Raw genomic sequence first — 17895 nt, forward strand, 5'->3', positions numbered from 1 at the left:
TGTATGCCCATCCAATCCAGGCAAAATAAGTGCAGTATGCATACCACGCAAGTACATATTTCACACATAAAATTGATGTGCGGAACAAGATAGATGGGGATACTTGCCATTTTTGAAGAATCCAGTGTTTGTATATTCAATATCCATCTTAGGCTAAAAAAATCTTCTCGAAAGATAATATTTTGATGTGATGGTCTCATTTTTACAAAAACCGCTCATTTCAAGGTATGAAATTTCCCAAAATGATTGATGGAAGGGGAAAATTTGAAAAAAGAAAATCACATATAAAGACAGAAAAAGCCACACATAGTATGTCACCTTTATTGAAGAGAGCCCAAAAGTACTCTCATGTCTTGGCAACAAAGTCACCTTCCATTATTACAATCTAGGCAAAGCTTTCAAGAAAACATGGAAGAAACAATCCCATCCTTCATCCAAACAAGTAGAGAAAAACAAATAAAGAAAGAAACACTGCTACCATAAGGTAGCTTTGGATTGATAGAGGGAGCTCCCTCGTAGGGTTTCACATTTGATCCATCTTTCCTTGTTAAAACCCTGCAAAACCCATTTCTCCTCTCTTTCTTATATATAGCCCATGTCATAAATGAATGGAGTTAATGGCATCAAATTCAAGTAAAGAGAATCCACTAATTTAAGGAGGCATTGGTTGCCTAATGATAATAGGAGTCTTTTCTAAGGCAATCCTAGAAATGTGTCTTCAAGGTACTTTCTCTAATTTTGGCAAAGGCCATTATAGCGAGTGGAAAAGAGGGGGTGAAACAAACAAAGCTTGGAAAATCACAAAATCTCTACCCTACACATGGCTTGTCTGTAGCGATTGAACCGGTCCACCAATGGACTCTATTAAGGATGAGGAGCCAAGGACACCGATGCATGGACCAACCGGTCCACCAATGGAATCCATTGAGGATGAAGAGCCACCAAGGCATGGACCAATCCAGCCATCCAATCGATGGAGTTTTGCCTGTTTCGTCACAGGTTATTTGGCTACTTGTACTTCCACTGTCCCTTTGCAGACAATCCATCAGATAGTTTGCATCATCTGTGATTTAATAGCTAAGAACCAAACTTCCTTTTTTTAAAAATCAATGAAACAAAAGATTACATCCAATGCAAACTATCCTTTCAAGTTTACTAGGAGGATAAAAGTTCAATGCCAAGATAAGCCACCGAGATACTAGCCATGCAACATCATCTTCAAAAGCATAAAAAGCAACTCCACACAAGAAGTTTCTATCCTTATTCAAGCAATTGCCATTAAATGGCCTGCAATGGCGATGTGCTAGGAGTTGTAATGCAGTTATAAAAGGCTGTGGTAACACAGTATAATGCAGTAAAAGCCTACTGAGAACATTAAGCACGGGTCATGTGAGGGGAATATCTTATCACAAACAATCGGTACAAATGGTAGAATAAACCCCTCTTTAACAACAATTCACCACTCTTATAAAAACAGACCCAGCGTCATCATGCCTTTCATCTCGGGGTCATTCATTCAGATACAAACCAATACCAGAGTTGAGTATATCACTAATATGGAACCCAACTCGAGAATCTTTCATAAAAACCAGAATGGATGCAAATAGAAACACAATCATAATAAGAAAACAAGAAGGGTTGATAAAGGAAGAACATTACTGTACAGGCGAGCATTGTACAAGTGGGTCTCCAGCAGCATCCAATGGCTGTATAGCTGAATAAACCCAGCTCGATCAGAATCCCAACACTAGTAGAAGCCGAGCAAAAGCATATCCCCGAAGCCAGGATCTGATAGTTTGAGTTGAATCCTACAGCCTTTGCTTTTGATTAAACTGAGGGCCTGCCGCAGATATGCTGAGCCATCACACCAGGCCAAGGAAGACGTGCCCAATACCACAGCATCTGCCAGCCCACTCTGCTAATCGTCCAACTCGACAAGCTGAGCTCGCTTCTCAGCTGCTTTCTTCCTGATAAAGATTCCCCACCTCAGAGCAGCCTTGAGCTTGAGCCATCCTACCACAGCTTTCCCCGATCGGCCACGGTCCTCATCAAAGCCGTAGTTTGTCGGTGGTGTTGGCATGTACGAAGAATACACATAACCATCTTCGGACATGTTAACGTTGCTCCCACCCATGCTGAAGACGCGTAGCAGGTGCTGCATATCTTCATTCTCAATCATTTCGTGGGTCCTCATGCGGATCTCATCCTCCGAGAAGAAATCGTCGACCACCCTGTGGTCACGCTGGCGGGGCCAGTCATCGTACGAATTGAGATTTGATGAGTTGACCGATGGGCCTATAGACTGGAACCCCATGCCAGATGATTGTGGTGGGCCCAGTGCAAGCCCAACCATGTTATCGTTTCTTGTGACTTGATTTTGATGGGAGGAGCTCATCATCTGGTTCTGCCGCCCAAATGACGTGTTCTCAACATACCCTGTGGCTCCTGAGAAATGTGGATAATAATAAAAATGAAATCTGATGTGATTCAGTTGCTGTTGATATGCATGTTTTAAAGCGTGTGTGGAACTATGGACAAGTGTGCATGTAAAATCCACTAGGTAAAAACTTTCCCGAATTAATTAAAACTGTTTTCCTCAATAAAGCATAGAATAATGCATAATTTACTTTTAACTACCATAAAATGAGGCTAAAATTGGTGAATATAAATGCCCAATACTTTTTATACTTTTGAATACTTAGTTGTAACGCTGGGACTCCTCATTTGACATGTTACATTTGATGTTTTGCAAAAATGACCAGGTACCTAACTAAGGAATATGATTTTTTCGATTTTATCTTTTATTTAATTACATTTATTATTTAGAACCATACAAAAGGCATATTTCTAGTATCGACCCGAGACCAGATCCAGGTCTGAACATGAGCTTCTATACAAAGGCATATTTCTAGTATCGACCTGAGACCACATCCTCAAAACTAGACAGCCAATGATTTTAAATATGTCCTATACAACTCGGTATCGTTCAAGTTGTATCAGTTTCAGTCCGAAATGATACTAGTCACCACACCAATATTGGATCGAAATAAGACCGGGTTAGGGCAAGTCATACTGGTTTTGGTCCCCAAGTGAGTCGCACTCTGGAACTGGTACTTAAATCCATTATGGGTAAATTGAATCAGATTCAGATCAATATCTGATATATTGAACCTGTATCTGAACCCAACAAGACTTCAACCCAATTCTATTAGAGTCCAGATATAGGTACAACAGTGCCAGACCTAAACCCAATCAATTGACAGCCCTAATTTGTGATACAGAGTGGTCATAGCACCTTGTCTCTGAAATTATTGTCATCTTCAGCTCATTTTTCAAGCAAAACAAAGACAACATCAAATACCCATTTTTTCAGTACCCTCATGGCCTCATCTTTTATTAAAATCTCAGAAGTATCCCACGTATTCCCAAAGTCAGTATGCATACCCTCCCCCTAACATTGAGGGGTATTCGAGAGGGAAAATTGTAACGGTTGAAGTTCTTACCCCCAACATTTATTCCTGAATCCATGGAAGCATGCTCTGGAGGAACCGAAGATGGCAGATGTGGTATAGAGACTTGTTGATTAAAGGAGGGAGTATAATCTGGGGGTTCCACTGGGACTTCAACTCGGGAAGTGCTCACCCTCTTATCCTGTTTTGAGTTCAAAAGTGCCCCGCCATCATATTCTACAACATGCATCCAGTTATCATACGCCTTTTTTACCAATGTATCCACATAGACCTGCCAATACATTAATCAGCTTTCTCAAATTTTCTGTTGTCAATTGCTTTCCAATGCACAAAATTTAGAATTCAAGGCATATACCTGTGAGTAATTATCTGATCCTCAACCCTAGAAAAAATAGTATCCTCAGATCTTGAGTTACCATAGGTAGGGTCATTTTTTAATTGACCCTAATATATTCATCTGATTGATCCCACTGGTTGGCCGATGCCCAAAAATCTCCCCAAAATACAAATCATGGCCACCAATAGAATGCTTAAGTCTTCCTATCTGAGAGAAATTTGATGCATGCATCATCCATGTTGGGACACATTAGATCAAATGTACAGTTTCTCAAACACCCTGTAGTATGAACTCAAGACCCTAGGATAGAATTCATATTCCCAGATCGAGGAACATATGACTCCACTATAACTTGGAAGATCCAAGACGAATTGCATGAAAAGATGATGAAAAGAAGTACACACAGCACCGACCTTCTGACTGTCAGAAAGAGTCTCAGCAGGATAATATTGTAAGCCTGCAATAAGGCCACTCAACTCATAGATATTGTTGAAAACAACACCAGTGTTCCTCGTGTTGTCGGGATAGTAAACATAAAGCTTCCCACTAAGAGCACAAGTTTTCGCATGCTCTAGAAGGACCTCCCACATCTTATTCGACATGCCACTTCCAAGGATCTACAAACATAGGAAAAGACCAATCAGAGTAATACAAGCACAAGACATGGAGTTTTGTCATTCAAAAACTAAACCCCGTCTCTTACATTCCGCAATCTTTGAGGATCCCTGACTACAATCCGAAGAAAGTCTTCCACAGTGACAATCCCAGCCTTATGCAACCGCTTGTGGAAAGACCCATCTTTGCCAATCTTTTCCAATCTCCACACCTCATCATTCAAAGCAGGCGGGTAATGTTTCTTGTATACTGTAAAGATAAGAAAAGATGGAGATTTACAAACAAAGAATCTGATAGAAACTAAAGAAAATAAGGAATGCCCCACAGGATTAGATGGGACAAGCTGTCCGCTGACCAAAATGAAAATGTGATGAAAACTGCTAGGGGTCATTCAAATCACTTCTGCATTTTGGGCCCCCTTTTTTCTTTCTGTTTTTTTTTTGGAAAATGAGAACTTGTACATCCCACCTGTCTGCATTTTATGGAATGCACACAGCTGACACACTCCCCCAAAGAGCAGATGGCAGGATGCACTTTTCATCCCACAAGCACTTTGGATACATCCAAACAGGCCCTGAATATAGATTGAATGCAGAAAACCTACATTCGCCTCTGTGATCCTTAACAGTGAAAGCTTCTGTTTTTGCCTCACGAACTCGAACACTCTCACAGAAGCCGGAGGTAACTTTCAGGCCGAGTCGGAATTTTCTGCTTCGTATCCAGCTCGAATTGTCAGTGAATGTGAGTTCTCCAAGTGTTCCTACGCCCTCCTTCAAGGAAACCTGCAAGTCCCCGGTCAACAGCGGTCTTTTTCCTTCACGCTCTTTCACTACATGACTTTCAAACTCTTCCTGAGTCCAGTCATCATCATCTTCATTGTTGAAGTCGCCTTCAAGCACGACAATGTCTAGTTTCACAGATGACTCTGGCCCAGACGTTACGACACGGCCAGTGTTCGCATCAAGCAACACCACGTGAATCGCAGAACCCTGCTCCCCTTCTACTTTCCCTCCAGTGAAGAGAGGAAGAGATAACCCTGACCTGAAACGCAGATGCAAGTTTCTTCCGTCGGGCCCTTCTATTCGTTTTGGGGAAGACCTGCATTTTCTTGCAAATCAGAGGAAAACCCAACAAAGACACAAATACAGGGCGTGTGACAAAATATAGATATTTAACAGCTGAACACGGCAAAAATCACCATCGAAAGACAACCAGAAGAGCAAGTTGAAGACAATGAAAGCTTTCACATGGCAAACACATAAGATAGCTGACACTTGCTACACTATTGGAATTTAATTGGCTCCATGGCTACAGTTAATTCACGGATCAATATATTATTGTAGTATTACGATACCAGAACGTGGTTTCTTGAGGAATTACATGATCCTCAACACAGGGCTTTGGACGATATATTCACATTTTCAGTTCTGGTAAGTGGGATTCATGGTTCGGTAGTCCAGACCCTTGGTCTGTAGCATACCACCAAGGATGGTCAACACCCCAAAAATCTCCCAGTCCCAGATATGAAGATCCTAGCCACCAATTTGGCCCTCTTCAGTTCAATGTGGATAATTGCTGCATTTCTCTTTTCAACCATGTCAATTTGTAGGCTGTGAACCAAAAGTTTAGGACTATCCTACCAAGGAGGTTTCCGGGACATGATCCATGCACACTGGAGCTCCAAAGACCCACTGTCTGGATCACTGAGCCATAGGCCAAAGCCTGTTAGTAAAAATATACCGTCCAGAGTCTCAGGTTGAGAATCCTAAAATTCCTCATATTCATTTTTTTTTTCAATTCATGATGCATCTGTAACTATCATATTTCCCAAAAGAAAGGACACTATATAATTGGGATAACCTTGGTCCCATTGTAAGTTCTATCTTCTTCTTTTGTAGGGATTTTGAAATGATAGGCCAACTCATACCCTATTGTCAAACTCGTTATACAGGCTATTCGTGTAGATGATGCAACCGGGCCCTCTTCAAGAGGGAATTGAAAGAGGTTCAGGATGGCCTCAACCTGAACACACGTGTGCGTATGGGGCCCTATCATCACATGAATGATGGACTCAGTGTTCGAAATATTGGTATCGCATTACGTATTGCACTCTTGGGATGCGGATACATATCAGTTATTGCATGGGATGTATTGATTGTATCGCGTAATGTATTGTTGTTGTTGGCAACACAGGGAAAAATTGGAAAATTGGTTGAATTTTTCAATGAAACTTCAGTGATTGTTCAAAAAGACATCGAGACACACTTATAAATCAAAACATTACAAAAAACAAGTGCACGTAATAGGTTTTCTTTGTATAGGGTCCTAATCTATGTGTTATCTAACTAAATTGATGCAAGTATATTCAAAGTCTATTCATATCATTTATAAATGTAAGAAGACGTGTGGAAACAAAAGCAATGCATTCAAAAGCAAAAGAAGAATCACTAGATCAGGTTACATAAATGTTTGATTTTATGTTTGGACACAAAGATTGCAACCGATTTGCAAGAAATTAGAATTTTTTTATTTTTTTCAATTTTCCACTACTTGGTCCATCTCCAAATCTCGAAATCAAAGCTCCCACTCTTGATTTTTTATGTAAAAATCATAGATTTGTAACAATTTGACACTGATTTAACATGATTTACGGAAGGGGAGGGGGAGGGGGGAGATCAAAAATCGAAAATGCTCACCAGATTGAACATGTGAGATATATCTTACTACTTGTGCGTTTCGTATCACATAGGTGGGATACAAGATATATAGTGGGATATATCGGCCGATATTCTCAATACTTAAAATACTGGATGGACTTAATGCTCTCTTCTTCTTCTTCTTCTTCTTCTTCTTCTTCGCTGTCGTCTTCTCCTCCTTACTTTTGGCTTTATAGTTTAAGTCTCTATAGGCATCAGCATCAGCGAAGGCAATTTTGTCATTTCACTAGTATTAGGTTTCTCTCCTTTCATTTAAGCCTATATAAGGCCTCTATTGGAAATAGGGTGTTATTATGCTTGGTAGAATAATATTTCAGCTTTGGCTTTTGGCTTTATTGCTTGGCGGAAGAGAGTAGGATTCAATTGATCTAGTACTTAACTAGAGGGTTGAGCTTTCCCGAAAATGAGGCTTTGAGAAGGCTACACCCTTCCGTTGGAGCAAAAATAGAAGCTCCACCTGATCTGATTCCCTACAAGGACCTGAAAAGTCAACAAAAAACCCCACTATTGTCACGGAGAATACCCTGAATCCCAGACTGTTTTGGCCCTTGGGCATTCTCCCACGACCACAATTTGTTTCTCCTCATTGTTCGAATCTGGGCTTTTTGTAGCTTTCGATTTGAATTAGACCAGCATTCAAGATTGAAGATTTGGATTAGCGAAGTCTAGATATGAAGTTAACGACACTGCAGTTGAGCCAATGGATTTAGGACATTTGGAAAGAGAGGAGAAAAATAAACCCTTAAGGGGATGGATGCTACTCTTCAACAGTTTTAACAGACATGAGGCCCGATAAGGCTTATTAGATTTCAGATCATGAGTTCATGTGACAGCAAGGAGGTTATAATGGTTTGGAACTTCAAGTGCCATGAGAGTAACAGTGAAACCAAGATGTTAAGTTGGGCAGTTTTTCCATTAAGATGTTAAGTTGGGCCGTTACAGTCTCTCTTCTTCTTCTTCTTTTTGAAAAAACTGTGAGAAAAAAAAAAAAAAAACTGTATTGGGCCCATTACAGGGGTCATAACAAGTCTTTTTACCATAAGATAATGCGTAATGGTTTACTGTTATGTAACGCCCATTACAGCACACCATGCCAGCAACCCTATGTCTCAAGTTATCGGCAAGGAAAAATCTTCTTTAGCTAAGTGGGCTTCTTGTATAAATTCGTTAAAGGGCTGTAATCTTTTGTTTGCTTAGTGGGTTGTTGTCGGTGCACCATCTCCGCATTTTTAATAAAATTTCTTTTCTTTTCTTTTTTTGTAAAGTTGGGTATTTGAAGGCAGGCTAGTCAGGCAGTTTCCAGAGTTTCATTCATCTAAGGAAGCTAGTTTGAACTTTGAAGCTCTAATTACGAGAAAAGACTATTATATAGCGACTGTGCATAGATTTATCGGATCTGATTCTGATCTTTCCAGTTTGTTACTGGACTTTTGTAAGCCTGGAAATTGGCACACTATAAGTAACTTGGGAGTCAATTCTTCAGAATTTCGGCCACATTTTACTGTGTTGGACATCGCCCATGTTTCTCTATGTGAATTTAAAACAAACACAACAGCAAACAATGATACTTCTGGAACAAAACAAGCGCATAAACAGAACATGTAATACATTGTGTTTCAAAAGGCAAGGGGAATAAACTATTCACACGAACGCCGCTAGAGATATCCCTTCATTTATTGTAGTCATTTGATAAAATGAAGCTCTTACCTCCCACCAAGTCTAGCAGGGCCAGGGCCTAATTTTGCTAAAGCGCGCTCTACTTCTTCACTTACCTGTTTACTCACGCAACAAAAGTAAAACCAAATTAGACAAAACATGCCAATGCATGATGTGTTAGTATCAAATAGACAACAAAATTGCTAGAAGCTTTAACCATTTATCAAATGTCTCACTAGGAAATTCATAAAACAAGGACAACTGACTGTCATTCTCATCAATCACTCCATGCATTTGGCATTGAAATTCAAATGGTACCAAACACCAACAAAGAAATGATGATTGTATCTTTAAGACTAATATTCATAAGCATATTTTGAACACTAGAGTAACTGAAGGAAATAATAATAATAATAATAATAGCCCACGTATATTGGCTCTGATGACTTGCAATCTTGTAACTAATTTGACGTGAGCATTTACAACAAGCACTAACAAAAGTTTTCTATATACTGCTGTTGAAATTAGCGGATTAACCAAACAAACCTAGTTTAGAAGCAACAACCAAAGCATCTTTTCAAATGAAAACCATTAATGGCTGCTGGAATACCATGCCCAAATCACTCACCAGAATAATCAAGAAAACAGACTTCTTAAACTATCAAAAAATGGTACCAAATTCTGTAAGGGATGTTCATCAGAATCTTTGCAAATTTCATATCTCATGCTTATATTGAACCCTGACAATCATTTACATGTAAACTTTAGATCAAAAGTACAAGCTAGAAGAATTCAACATGAGATTCAAGTGGTGCTTCTAGAGCCTCAAACTGTCAAACATGATCATGTAAGATGTGAATAACCTTTTTTTTAATAAGAAATGAGAAGAAGAAAAAAACCATGTAAACATGCAAAGTTTTGGGGTTTGAACGACAGTCGATGTGCACCTACAATTTTATGGTCATGACCTGTGATTCAAGTCATAAAATTGTATGTCCGATTAGAATCGGAACCCAAATAATCAAATTTATTGCACCCAATGAGGAAAAAACCATATCAAAGGTTTCGGGTTGTCAAGCTAGCCATTTGAGTTATTTCAATTCTTGATATCATCACAAAAATTAAAAACAAACGAGTCTTTCCATTAGTATCAGTTGGATAACTCAAACATGAAAGAACAACACATATCAAATCCACCATAAACAAGGAAAGAGGATGCTGGAAAGTAAGGTCATTTATCTTACAACTCTACGGAGAATAGGCTCCAGTGATGAGCAAAGTTTCTGTAGACTGTCCACCTTGAGAGCTTCCACTATTACGCTGCACAAATTACTTACCCTTCAATAAATGGTGACTTAGATGCAGATCAATGACAAAAATAAAACTAAAATAAGCTTCAACATAACGTTGCGAGAACAAGAATAAATAGCACAACGTCTAGGAAAAAAACTGCTTTCACAGACATTACCAACCTGAAACAAAGATTATAAAGAAGAAAAACATATTTGGACATGGATATTGTTAAATTCAATAGACTGCATTGGAAGACATGGAGGGGAAGAAAGATAGAAGAGGAGAAAAAATTTATCCATCTCTCTTCCTCTAGTAGCACTTATTTATAGACCATTTGTTACAACTGATAAGCTCAAAATAAATGCAAATAAAATCTAAAAAATATATCATTATCTCCAAGGATATGGTGCAGGCCTGCATCACACGACAACTAGATATTTGTGTACTCTCACACTCAAATACACTGCAACATACGTGCACTGAAGACTGTGTAATCTTACACTCCCCCTCAAGCTGGAGCATGTATATCATACATACTAAGCTTGTCGATGATTCCGGAGATTGGGGCGAGAGGCTGACTACACTTCTGGTGACTATGGTGTTTGGGATTTGAATCATATGCACTTTCGGTGACTAGGGTGCGAGTCATGGGCATTTCCAGTGGTTGGCAAAGGATTGATCATTCTTCCAATGACTATTGTATTATACAGGGACACTTCCAGTGGTTGGAGGACATTCTCACAAAACTTCCCATGGCTGGAGGACATTCCAACAATACTTACGGTGGCCGAATGATGTTCTGGTAACACTTCCAGTGGCTGGAGGACATTCCGGGAGCACTTTCGGTGGCTGGATGAAGATCCAGCAGCACTTTGGGTGGTTACCGGCACATGACAGGGCCCTTCTTATTTCCAAGCAGATCTAGAGAGGCCATTAGATCTTCCAGTGAAGGAGATCCCTTCAAAACTCCATGAAAATGTTGCAAGAAAGGAAAAGGAGGGAAGGAAAAACAATAGATATTGGGAAGAAAAAAAAGAAAAAAAAAGGACGTTATCAGAACTCCGATACCATGTTAAACTCAAGAGACTACATTAGAAGATGTGGAGAGGATGAAAAGGGAGAAGAAGAGAAAACTTTCTTCATCTCTCTCTCTATCTACTAGTTCTTATTTATAGACCATTTGTTACAACTGATAAAATCAAAATAAATGCAGATAAAATCTAAAGATACACCATTATCTCTGAGGATATGGAGCACCATAGAACAACTGAATATTTATGTATTCTCACACTCAAATGCATGGCAATGCACAGACATCGAAGGCTATGTACTCTGACAGATCATGATCATCACGATCATCATCTAAGCCTTATCCCAATTACTTTGGGTCAGCTGCATGAATCTTGTTCCGCCATTGTACTCTATCAAGGGCAAAGAAGCCTCATTTGACTCATATATTGAAAGTCGGGTGTTGGAGATGGAACACAGCCAATTGACTCATATAGTTAGAAACCTGTCTCTCCAACATACTGATGGACCTTCTCTCAAACCATGAACAGAGCAAAGTTGCACAGATCATGGCAGTCCATTGCTATGGTCCCCATAAAAATATATTTAGCAGAACATAAATGTGAGATGCCTGGAAACATAAAAAAAATACAATGAAGCAAACATGAAACATACTGCAGATATGATCAAAGTTAAGAATGGAGTAAACATCAAATCCAAGACCTGGCAGAGAACAAGTTAGACTGAAAAGACTATTAGACAAACCACCAAAATAAAAATTAGAAACGTGGTTAAGAAAAACAGAGGGTGAAAGTATACTTTTCTTCCAAAAAAGGCAACCACAATTTATAAATCCAGTTTCTGATTCATGCACCTTTTTTCTACTTTTGTTAGCAGCATAGTACTATACTAACACAAATAGAGAGAGAGAGAGAGAGAGAGAGAGAGAGAGGCTTGCGAATAAAAAACATGGGGCATAAATATCATTTCCAAAGAAAATTTTCTTTCTCATTTCCCTATTCAATGATTTCTTACAATATCAAACTAATGGTGCATTTGGATTAACCACTGAATTGAGTCACAATTATTAGTCTCATAAGGTGGAAGTATCCAAATTGTTATCTGCTCTCCCCAGCCTTGATATTGAAGGTCGATCTCCAAACTGCAATTACATTAGTTTCAAGACCACTTGAAAGAAAAGCAACCGCAATTAAAGGGTTACTGATTTGTTCTAAACACTAAGAAACATTATTATATTTTGTTGTCACCTCTTAATTAAAGTCAATATTGCAATTCAATTCACTTCTCTAACCAACCTCAACCTAAATTTCCTACATCCAAACCAAGGTGTTCTGTAACAGTAACGGTGGCCGTAACGGCCACCACCGTTACCTTTACGAAACGGGTCGTAACGGCTGTTACGGCCCCCATAACAGCAATTACAGTCTCTTTTTTTATTGGGAAAAAAAATAATCTTGAAAAACTTATATTTGCCCCATAATGTTGATTAAAAAATATGGAAAACCTATATCTGCCCCATAACAGACAATTACGGGGCTGTTATGGCCTTTATAGAGGACGTAATGTGCCATCAATGGCAATTACAGGTCATTTTTTTCCATAATGGCTGTTACAGCCATTACGACCCTGTAACGCGTAACGGTTGCCATCGTTACCTTTACGTAACGGCCTTTACGACACACCATGATCCAAACAAATAAAGCACGTGTGCAGGTTGGAGCATAAATATTCCTTTTCTAACATATGGCTGAGGTTGTCTAGCCCCATATCCTTTAGATGCAGCACATGTGCAAAGAGAGCATAAGAGAGACCCTTGTAGATGATCTAGTGAAATACCAGTCAGGTAGATCACTCCTACACAAAAAGATTTGGGTGGTTAAGAAAAAAAATGCCAACGGTCCACATTCAACACAAACATGTAGCCCACCTGATGAATGGATTTGGGAGATTTTGCACCAGGCTAGGCTATCTTCGTGGTGGAGACCATCTTAAGCATTAAAGCAAAATGCCCCACACATGTGCCAAGTTGGCAACCACATTTAAAGGATGATAGTGGTGCTGGCAAACCTAAATATGTATGCACTTAAATTTAAAGCTACTTAGTGATTCGCCTAGAAACTGCACCTCATCACCCTTCATGATGGGAATCAGAAAAATCAAAAAGAGGTGAGTGACAGGGAATTACACCCAATGTTTTAAAACCCAAACCAGATTGGGCAATATGACCAATTAGGACTGGGACGGCTGGCTGATTAAAACCAAGTCAGTAATGGGGAAAAGTTTTTTGGTGAAGCAAAATGCCATTCCATCCGTCAAAGCTCAAACGGCACAACTTCTACTCAAAAATCAAACTCTAACTATTAGAGTAATAGGTAAGAGCAGATTAGCTGTTAATTCCCTCCGTCTTTTAATTATTGGGCAGATTTATGGGCCGAGCAGGTCTGACTGGGTAGGCCAACCCACCCACAAAAAACATGTTGATATCCAGTCCAAGCACTGGGGCACTGCCTCACCAAAAGCCCATTGCAAGGCTTGATCCCTGGTCGTACCTCAGGAAAGCGGTTACACTCACCAGCTCAGCTACCAAGCTAGGTGTGTCGGATGCAGGTTTTAAAACATTGATGATACCACAATGACATTGCTTGACTCCCAGTTATCCACTTAGCACGCACCTGACCTCCAATTAACAGACATTCACTGGTTAAATTTGGACCATTTAGTACTTCTATTTTTACCATCCATTAGAAAGCCACCAATATGCCAGCTAGGATCAAACTCTCAGTGTAACTTCTGGGTGGGCCCACTGTTTTGGCAGTCAGATTCGAGGCACACACCACATGTATAGTAGGGCAGCGACCACTGCATTGTGGCAGTTGTACAACACCCAGCACCCTGTCATTCCCCTCAGATACGATAGCCACATCAGTATTAGTCTATCTTATTATAACAGAGCCTGCACCCATGCATCCTGACATCTAATTGATGGACATTTGTTTGTTGAATTTAGGCCATTTACAACTTTGAATTTTCACCTTCCATTAGGCACCCACCAACCGGCAAGGTTATAATCCATCTACAGTGGGTCCCACTATTTGGGCGGCTCAGATTGGAGGTGTATGCCACATGTACAGTAGGAACTTCACTTACTCAACAAATAAAATATCCAAACGAATTCCATTCCATCCCAAATTCTAATGTGGGTCCCACCATTTGGGTGGCCCAGATTTGAGGTGCATGCCACGTTTACTGTAGGAGACTTCACAATTACACTGCAATTGAAATGTCAGAAATACTGAAAGAATCCGATTCCAGCTCCCATTCTAATCCATCATCACTACAAAATCTACCTTTTCTCAAGATTTCAATCAATTCAATGAAAAACCACATCAAAAAATTCAATAAAAACTCCATTTTTTAAAGAAATTCTGAAAAGAGAAGACAATCACCTCGCAAGCGCCGGAACCTTCTGCTTCTTCGGCTCGGGCGGCTCCTCAGCATCAGTCGTATCCAACCCTCGCTTCTCTCTCATCAGCACAGAATTCGATCGATCCAAGAACCGATTCGGCCGCTGCATCTCTCCTACCAAAAACCCCCCAGATCTGAAAATCAAAGCATCCCTCCAAATGAATAACACTTCCAGATTTCTCAAATTTCCACAAATTCAATAATAATAATAATAATAAATGATAACTGAAAGTGCATACACCGTAGCTTCAGTGTATATCTTTCTCAGAATCCAAATCGGATGTAATTTCGGACAAGCAGATTCTGAAAGTGTAGGGTTTCGATTTCGCTACTCCCGCTGTTTCTGCGATCGGTATTTGGGGGTATATATCAGCTGCGACTGACGGCTTATCTGGTAGGCATCTTTTACCTATCGGCGTTGACTAAAAAAGACTTGGTCTGCCGATCGTGCGATCTGGGCCGTCCGTTTTGTCGAAGTTGCCGGGGGTTTATGTGCTTGAAACTTCCTTGAAACGAGCTTGTACCTTCGCGGAACGACACACGTGCCTTCCGCGAATTTTACGGTGGACGGCTATGGCAGCACGTGGATTTTCATCCGGTTAATCTGGACCGTTTTTATTGGCGAGGGATGATGTTGCATGTATAGGAAAGCCAGTTTGTCCATCTCAGTGAAAGCCAGTCAAAGGGATTTATGAGCCATCTTATAGACGTGCACAGTGTGTTTGGAGATCTGTTGGTACGTATGGATATGATTATGTAATAATAGAGCTGTGACATTTTGTGTAATTAATCTACTTTTCTAGTGAGGTAATTACACTTTAAGTATAATCCTTTACTCTTTTTTCTCCGTACAATTTATATTTTAGAGTATAATTCATATTATTAACCAAGTAGTTGTTAATTTAAATTGTAATTTGAACGAGTATAACTCATATTATTAATCAAGTAGTTGTTAATTTTAATTGTAATTTGGATCTACGCTCATATGTTGGATTTAATTTTTCAACCACGACCAGATTTATAGTTGTCTTATATGACGGGCTTTAAGGATTCATTTTCTACTTTTCTTTTATCGATATTAAAAAGTCATTTCATATAGAAGACAAATGTATAACATATATGTAGAGGATTAATCCTGCCATCTGAATATCTATTGATCGTATTTACATATTAAGCGAATTGCTAAATAGGTGGCTGCTCATATCTAATCTCGGTCACATATCACGTATCTACTTATCTCAACACTTAGGGCTACAATTGTTCCGTTTGAATTGAGCTGCAAATCAACTTTGACATTCTCACACTTACCCACGACAAAGGTACTAAAAACAATGAGCAACAAGTTTTTGGCATGCTCAACTTTAACTTACCAGTATAACATTGCCACACAGTAGCAAACGGTAGAGAGAGACGCCCACCGTTGAAATCTTCCTGGCCTTGCCTTTATGTTAAACATACCATTGATGAGGTTACTTCTTTTGGAATTAATTGAAAAACCAAATATTAGCCTAATCTAAAACTTTTATGGGGCCATGAAGGTTTAAACGGTGGGCAGTGAATCCCCACTTATTCCTGCAATGTGCCCTGCTTAGGTTTTGTATCTGTTTTTTTTTAGATTCGTGTCCTAGCATGGGCCGGAGAAACTGATAGATGGGTGGATTTTGCACAGACATCATACTTCGCATTGCAAAACTTGTGCACATAGTTGGAACTTGGTGCCGCCCAGGTAGGTGTCCAGTGTGGGTGGGACCCCTTATTGTGGGGCTCACAGTGATGCGTGTGTCTTAAATCCACGCGGTCCGGCCATTTTGACAATTCATTTTAGGGAGTGATCCTAATAAATAAGATGATCTAAAAGTTAGGTGGGTCATTAAAAAATTCATGGAGTACACAGGAATATTTATTTGCTATCTAACATGATGATAAGTTCACGGAGACTTAGACGAAGAGACTACACGAGTATTATCTTCATCCAAAGCTCTTGCACTCAAAAAAGTTTTTAGAGTGAATTCACATGAAGTTTTTATGGTGAATTAACATTGTTTCCATTGCCGTGGACCATATGAGAATTGTGAATCTAATTCATTTTTTAGCTTGTGGCCTAAAATGAGCTTTCAATACGGATGGCCGGCATGAATGTATTAACCTACATCATGATGGCCCCCACAATCAAGGGATGCAGATTAGCTAGTGACAGGTTTTTTTTTTGTTTTTATTTTTTTTTATTTTTTTAAAAACACATGCACACACACCCTACACACTCATGCCGTAGTGGGATTTCACCATGTATGGATGCTCAAACCCGACCCGGTGTTGAAACTCCTAAGGGCCTGTTTGGCCAGACCTATCCCACGGTATGAGGATGGATGGGATCACGATATCCCGGGATATGCATGACAAGCCAAATGGACCGGTGAACCTGTCCTGGTATATAAGCAATCCCATGGATCTTAAAACAATCCATTGACATCACCATCATTATCTTAAAATTGATCCCATCTCTTGGTTGGACGGATTGGAAGGTAAAATCATGGGATACGCCGGGGCGTGCCAAACAGGCACAGTGAACTTGTACAGGGATATAGCAATCCCATGGATCTTAATCCAATCCACTGACACCACCATCACTGCCTTAAAATCCATCCCACCGAAGCAAAAGCAAGGAGCTACTGACAGGTTGAGTAGCCAGAGTTGCCACTGAAGTGGCCTCACCAACCTTTGTGAGTCCCACCATGGTGTATATTTTGTATTTACCGTGTTCATCCATTTGGGGATATCATTTTATAGCATAAGCCAAAGAATGAGCAAGATTGAGAGCTTGACTGGACCATACCACAGAAAACGGTGGAGAAAGTGACGCTCATCGTTAAAAAAGGGCCACGAAAGTTTTTGATCAAGCTGATATTTGTGTTATACCTTTGTTTATGTCTGTGTTAACTTACTAAAAGGTTGGATCTAAAATAAACATAATGGTGGACCTTAGGAAGATTTCAACTGTGAGTGTCACTTTCCCCACTGTTTTCTGTGGTGGGCTCCACTCTAGCTTTAGAATTGCCTCAATTTCTGGCTCATGTCCTAAAATGATCTCTACAAATGGATGAACGGTGTGGAGACAGCACATACATTACCGTGGGGCCCACATAACTCGGTGATGTCACTTCAGTGGCCGAGCCTGGCTACTCAACCTGTCATAGCGAATCCGCCCGAAGCCGCGCCCTATTTCACTCGGTTGGCGAGTTATCTAAATCGGGACAAATCTGTCCAAAAAATTAGGACGTGGATTGCCAAATCGTATTAGGCAGTAACACTACAG

The 17895-nt window shown here is 39.9% G+C and overlaps 1 protein-coding gene and 1 long non-coding RNA gene across 3 annotated transcripts; both read right to left on the reverse strand.

Moving 5' to 3' along the window:
- Positions 1 to 1390: 1390 nt before the first annotated feature.
- On the reverse strand, positions 1391 to 14985 carry LOC131217150 (calmodulin-binding protein 60 D-like). Of its 2 annotated transcripts, none has more exons than XM_058211941.1 (9): positions 14822 to 14985; positions 14564 to 14696; positions 10040 to 10115; positions 8847 to 8911; positions 5027 to 5520; positions 4511 to 4671; positions 4221 to 4424; positions 3504 to 3741; positions 1391 to 2445 (listed from the first exon to the last, which is right to left on the reverse strand). In XM_058211941.1, the coding sequence occupies exons 2-9, from the start codon at positions 14689 to 14691 to the stop codon at positions 1919 to 1921; spliced, it is 1893 nt and encodes a 630-aa protein (XP_058067924.1). In that variant the 5' UTR covers positions 14692 to 14696; positions 14822 to 14985; the 3' UTR covers positions 1391 to 1918. The 2 variants fall into 2 exon arrangements, with proteins under 2 accessions (XP_058067924.1, XP_058067923.1); XM_058211940.1 differs by having other exon boundaries at positions 14564 to 14716; positions 14822 to 14983.
- Positions 11161 to 14556, reverse strand: LOC131217151 (uncharacterized). The gene is made up of 2 exons (XR_009157208.1): positions 12800 to 14556; positions 11161 to 12427 (listed from the first exon to the last, which is right to left on the reverse strand). It is a non-coding gene; the product is annotated as an uncharacterized LOC131217151 (long non-coding RNA).
- Positions 14986 to 17895: the final 2910 nt, after the last annotated feature.

The sequence above is a fragment of the Magnolia sinica genome, chromosome 10 (assembly GCF_029962835.1).
Source record: "Magnolia sinica isolate HGM2019 chromosome 10, MsV1, whole genome shotgun sequence".
NCBI lineage: Eukaryota > Viridiplantae > Streptophyta > Magnoliopsida > Magnoliales > Magnoliaceae > Magnolia > Magnolia sinica.

Bases quoted from the DNA above. Each gene is read 5' to 3' on its own strand.
- LOC131217150 (XM_058211941.1), bottom strand. From the start codon at position 14,691: ATGCAGCGGCCGAATCGGTTCTTGGATCGATCGAATTCTGTGCTGATG. The intron at 8,912-10,039 runs GTAAGATAAATG...GTGAGTAAACAG, and splicing joins AGCCTATTCTCCGTAGAGTT to GTAAGTGAAGAAGTAGAGCG. The intron at 5,521-8,846 runs GTAAGAGCTTCA...AAGAAAATGCAG, and splicing joins CCTGCTAGACTTGGTGGGAG to GTCTTCCCCAAAACGAATAG.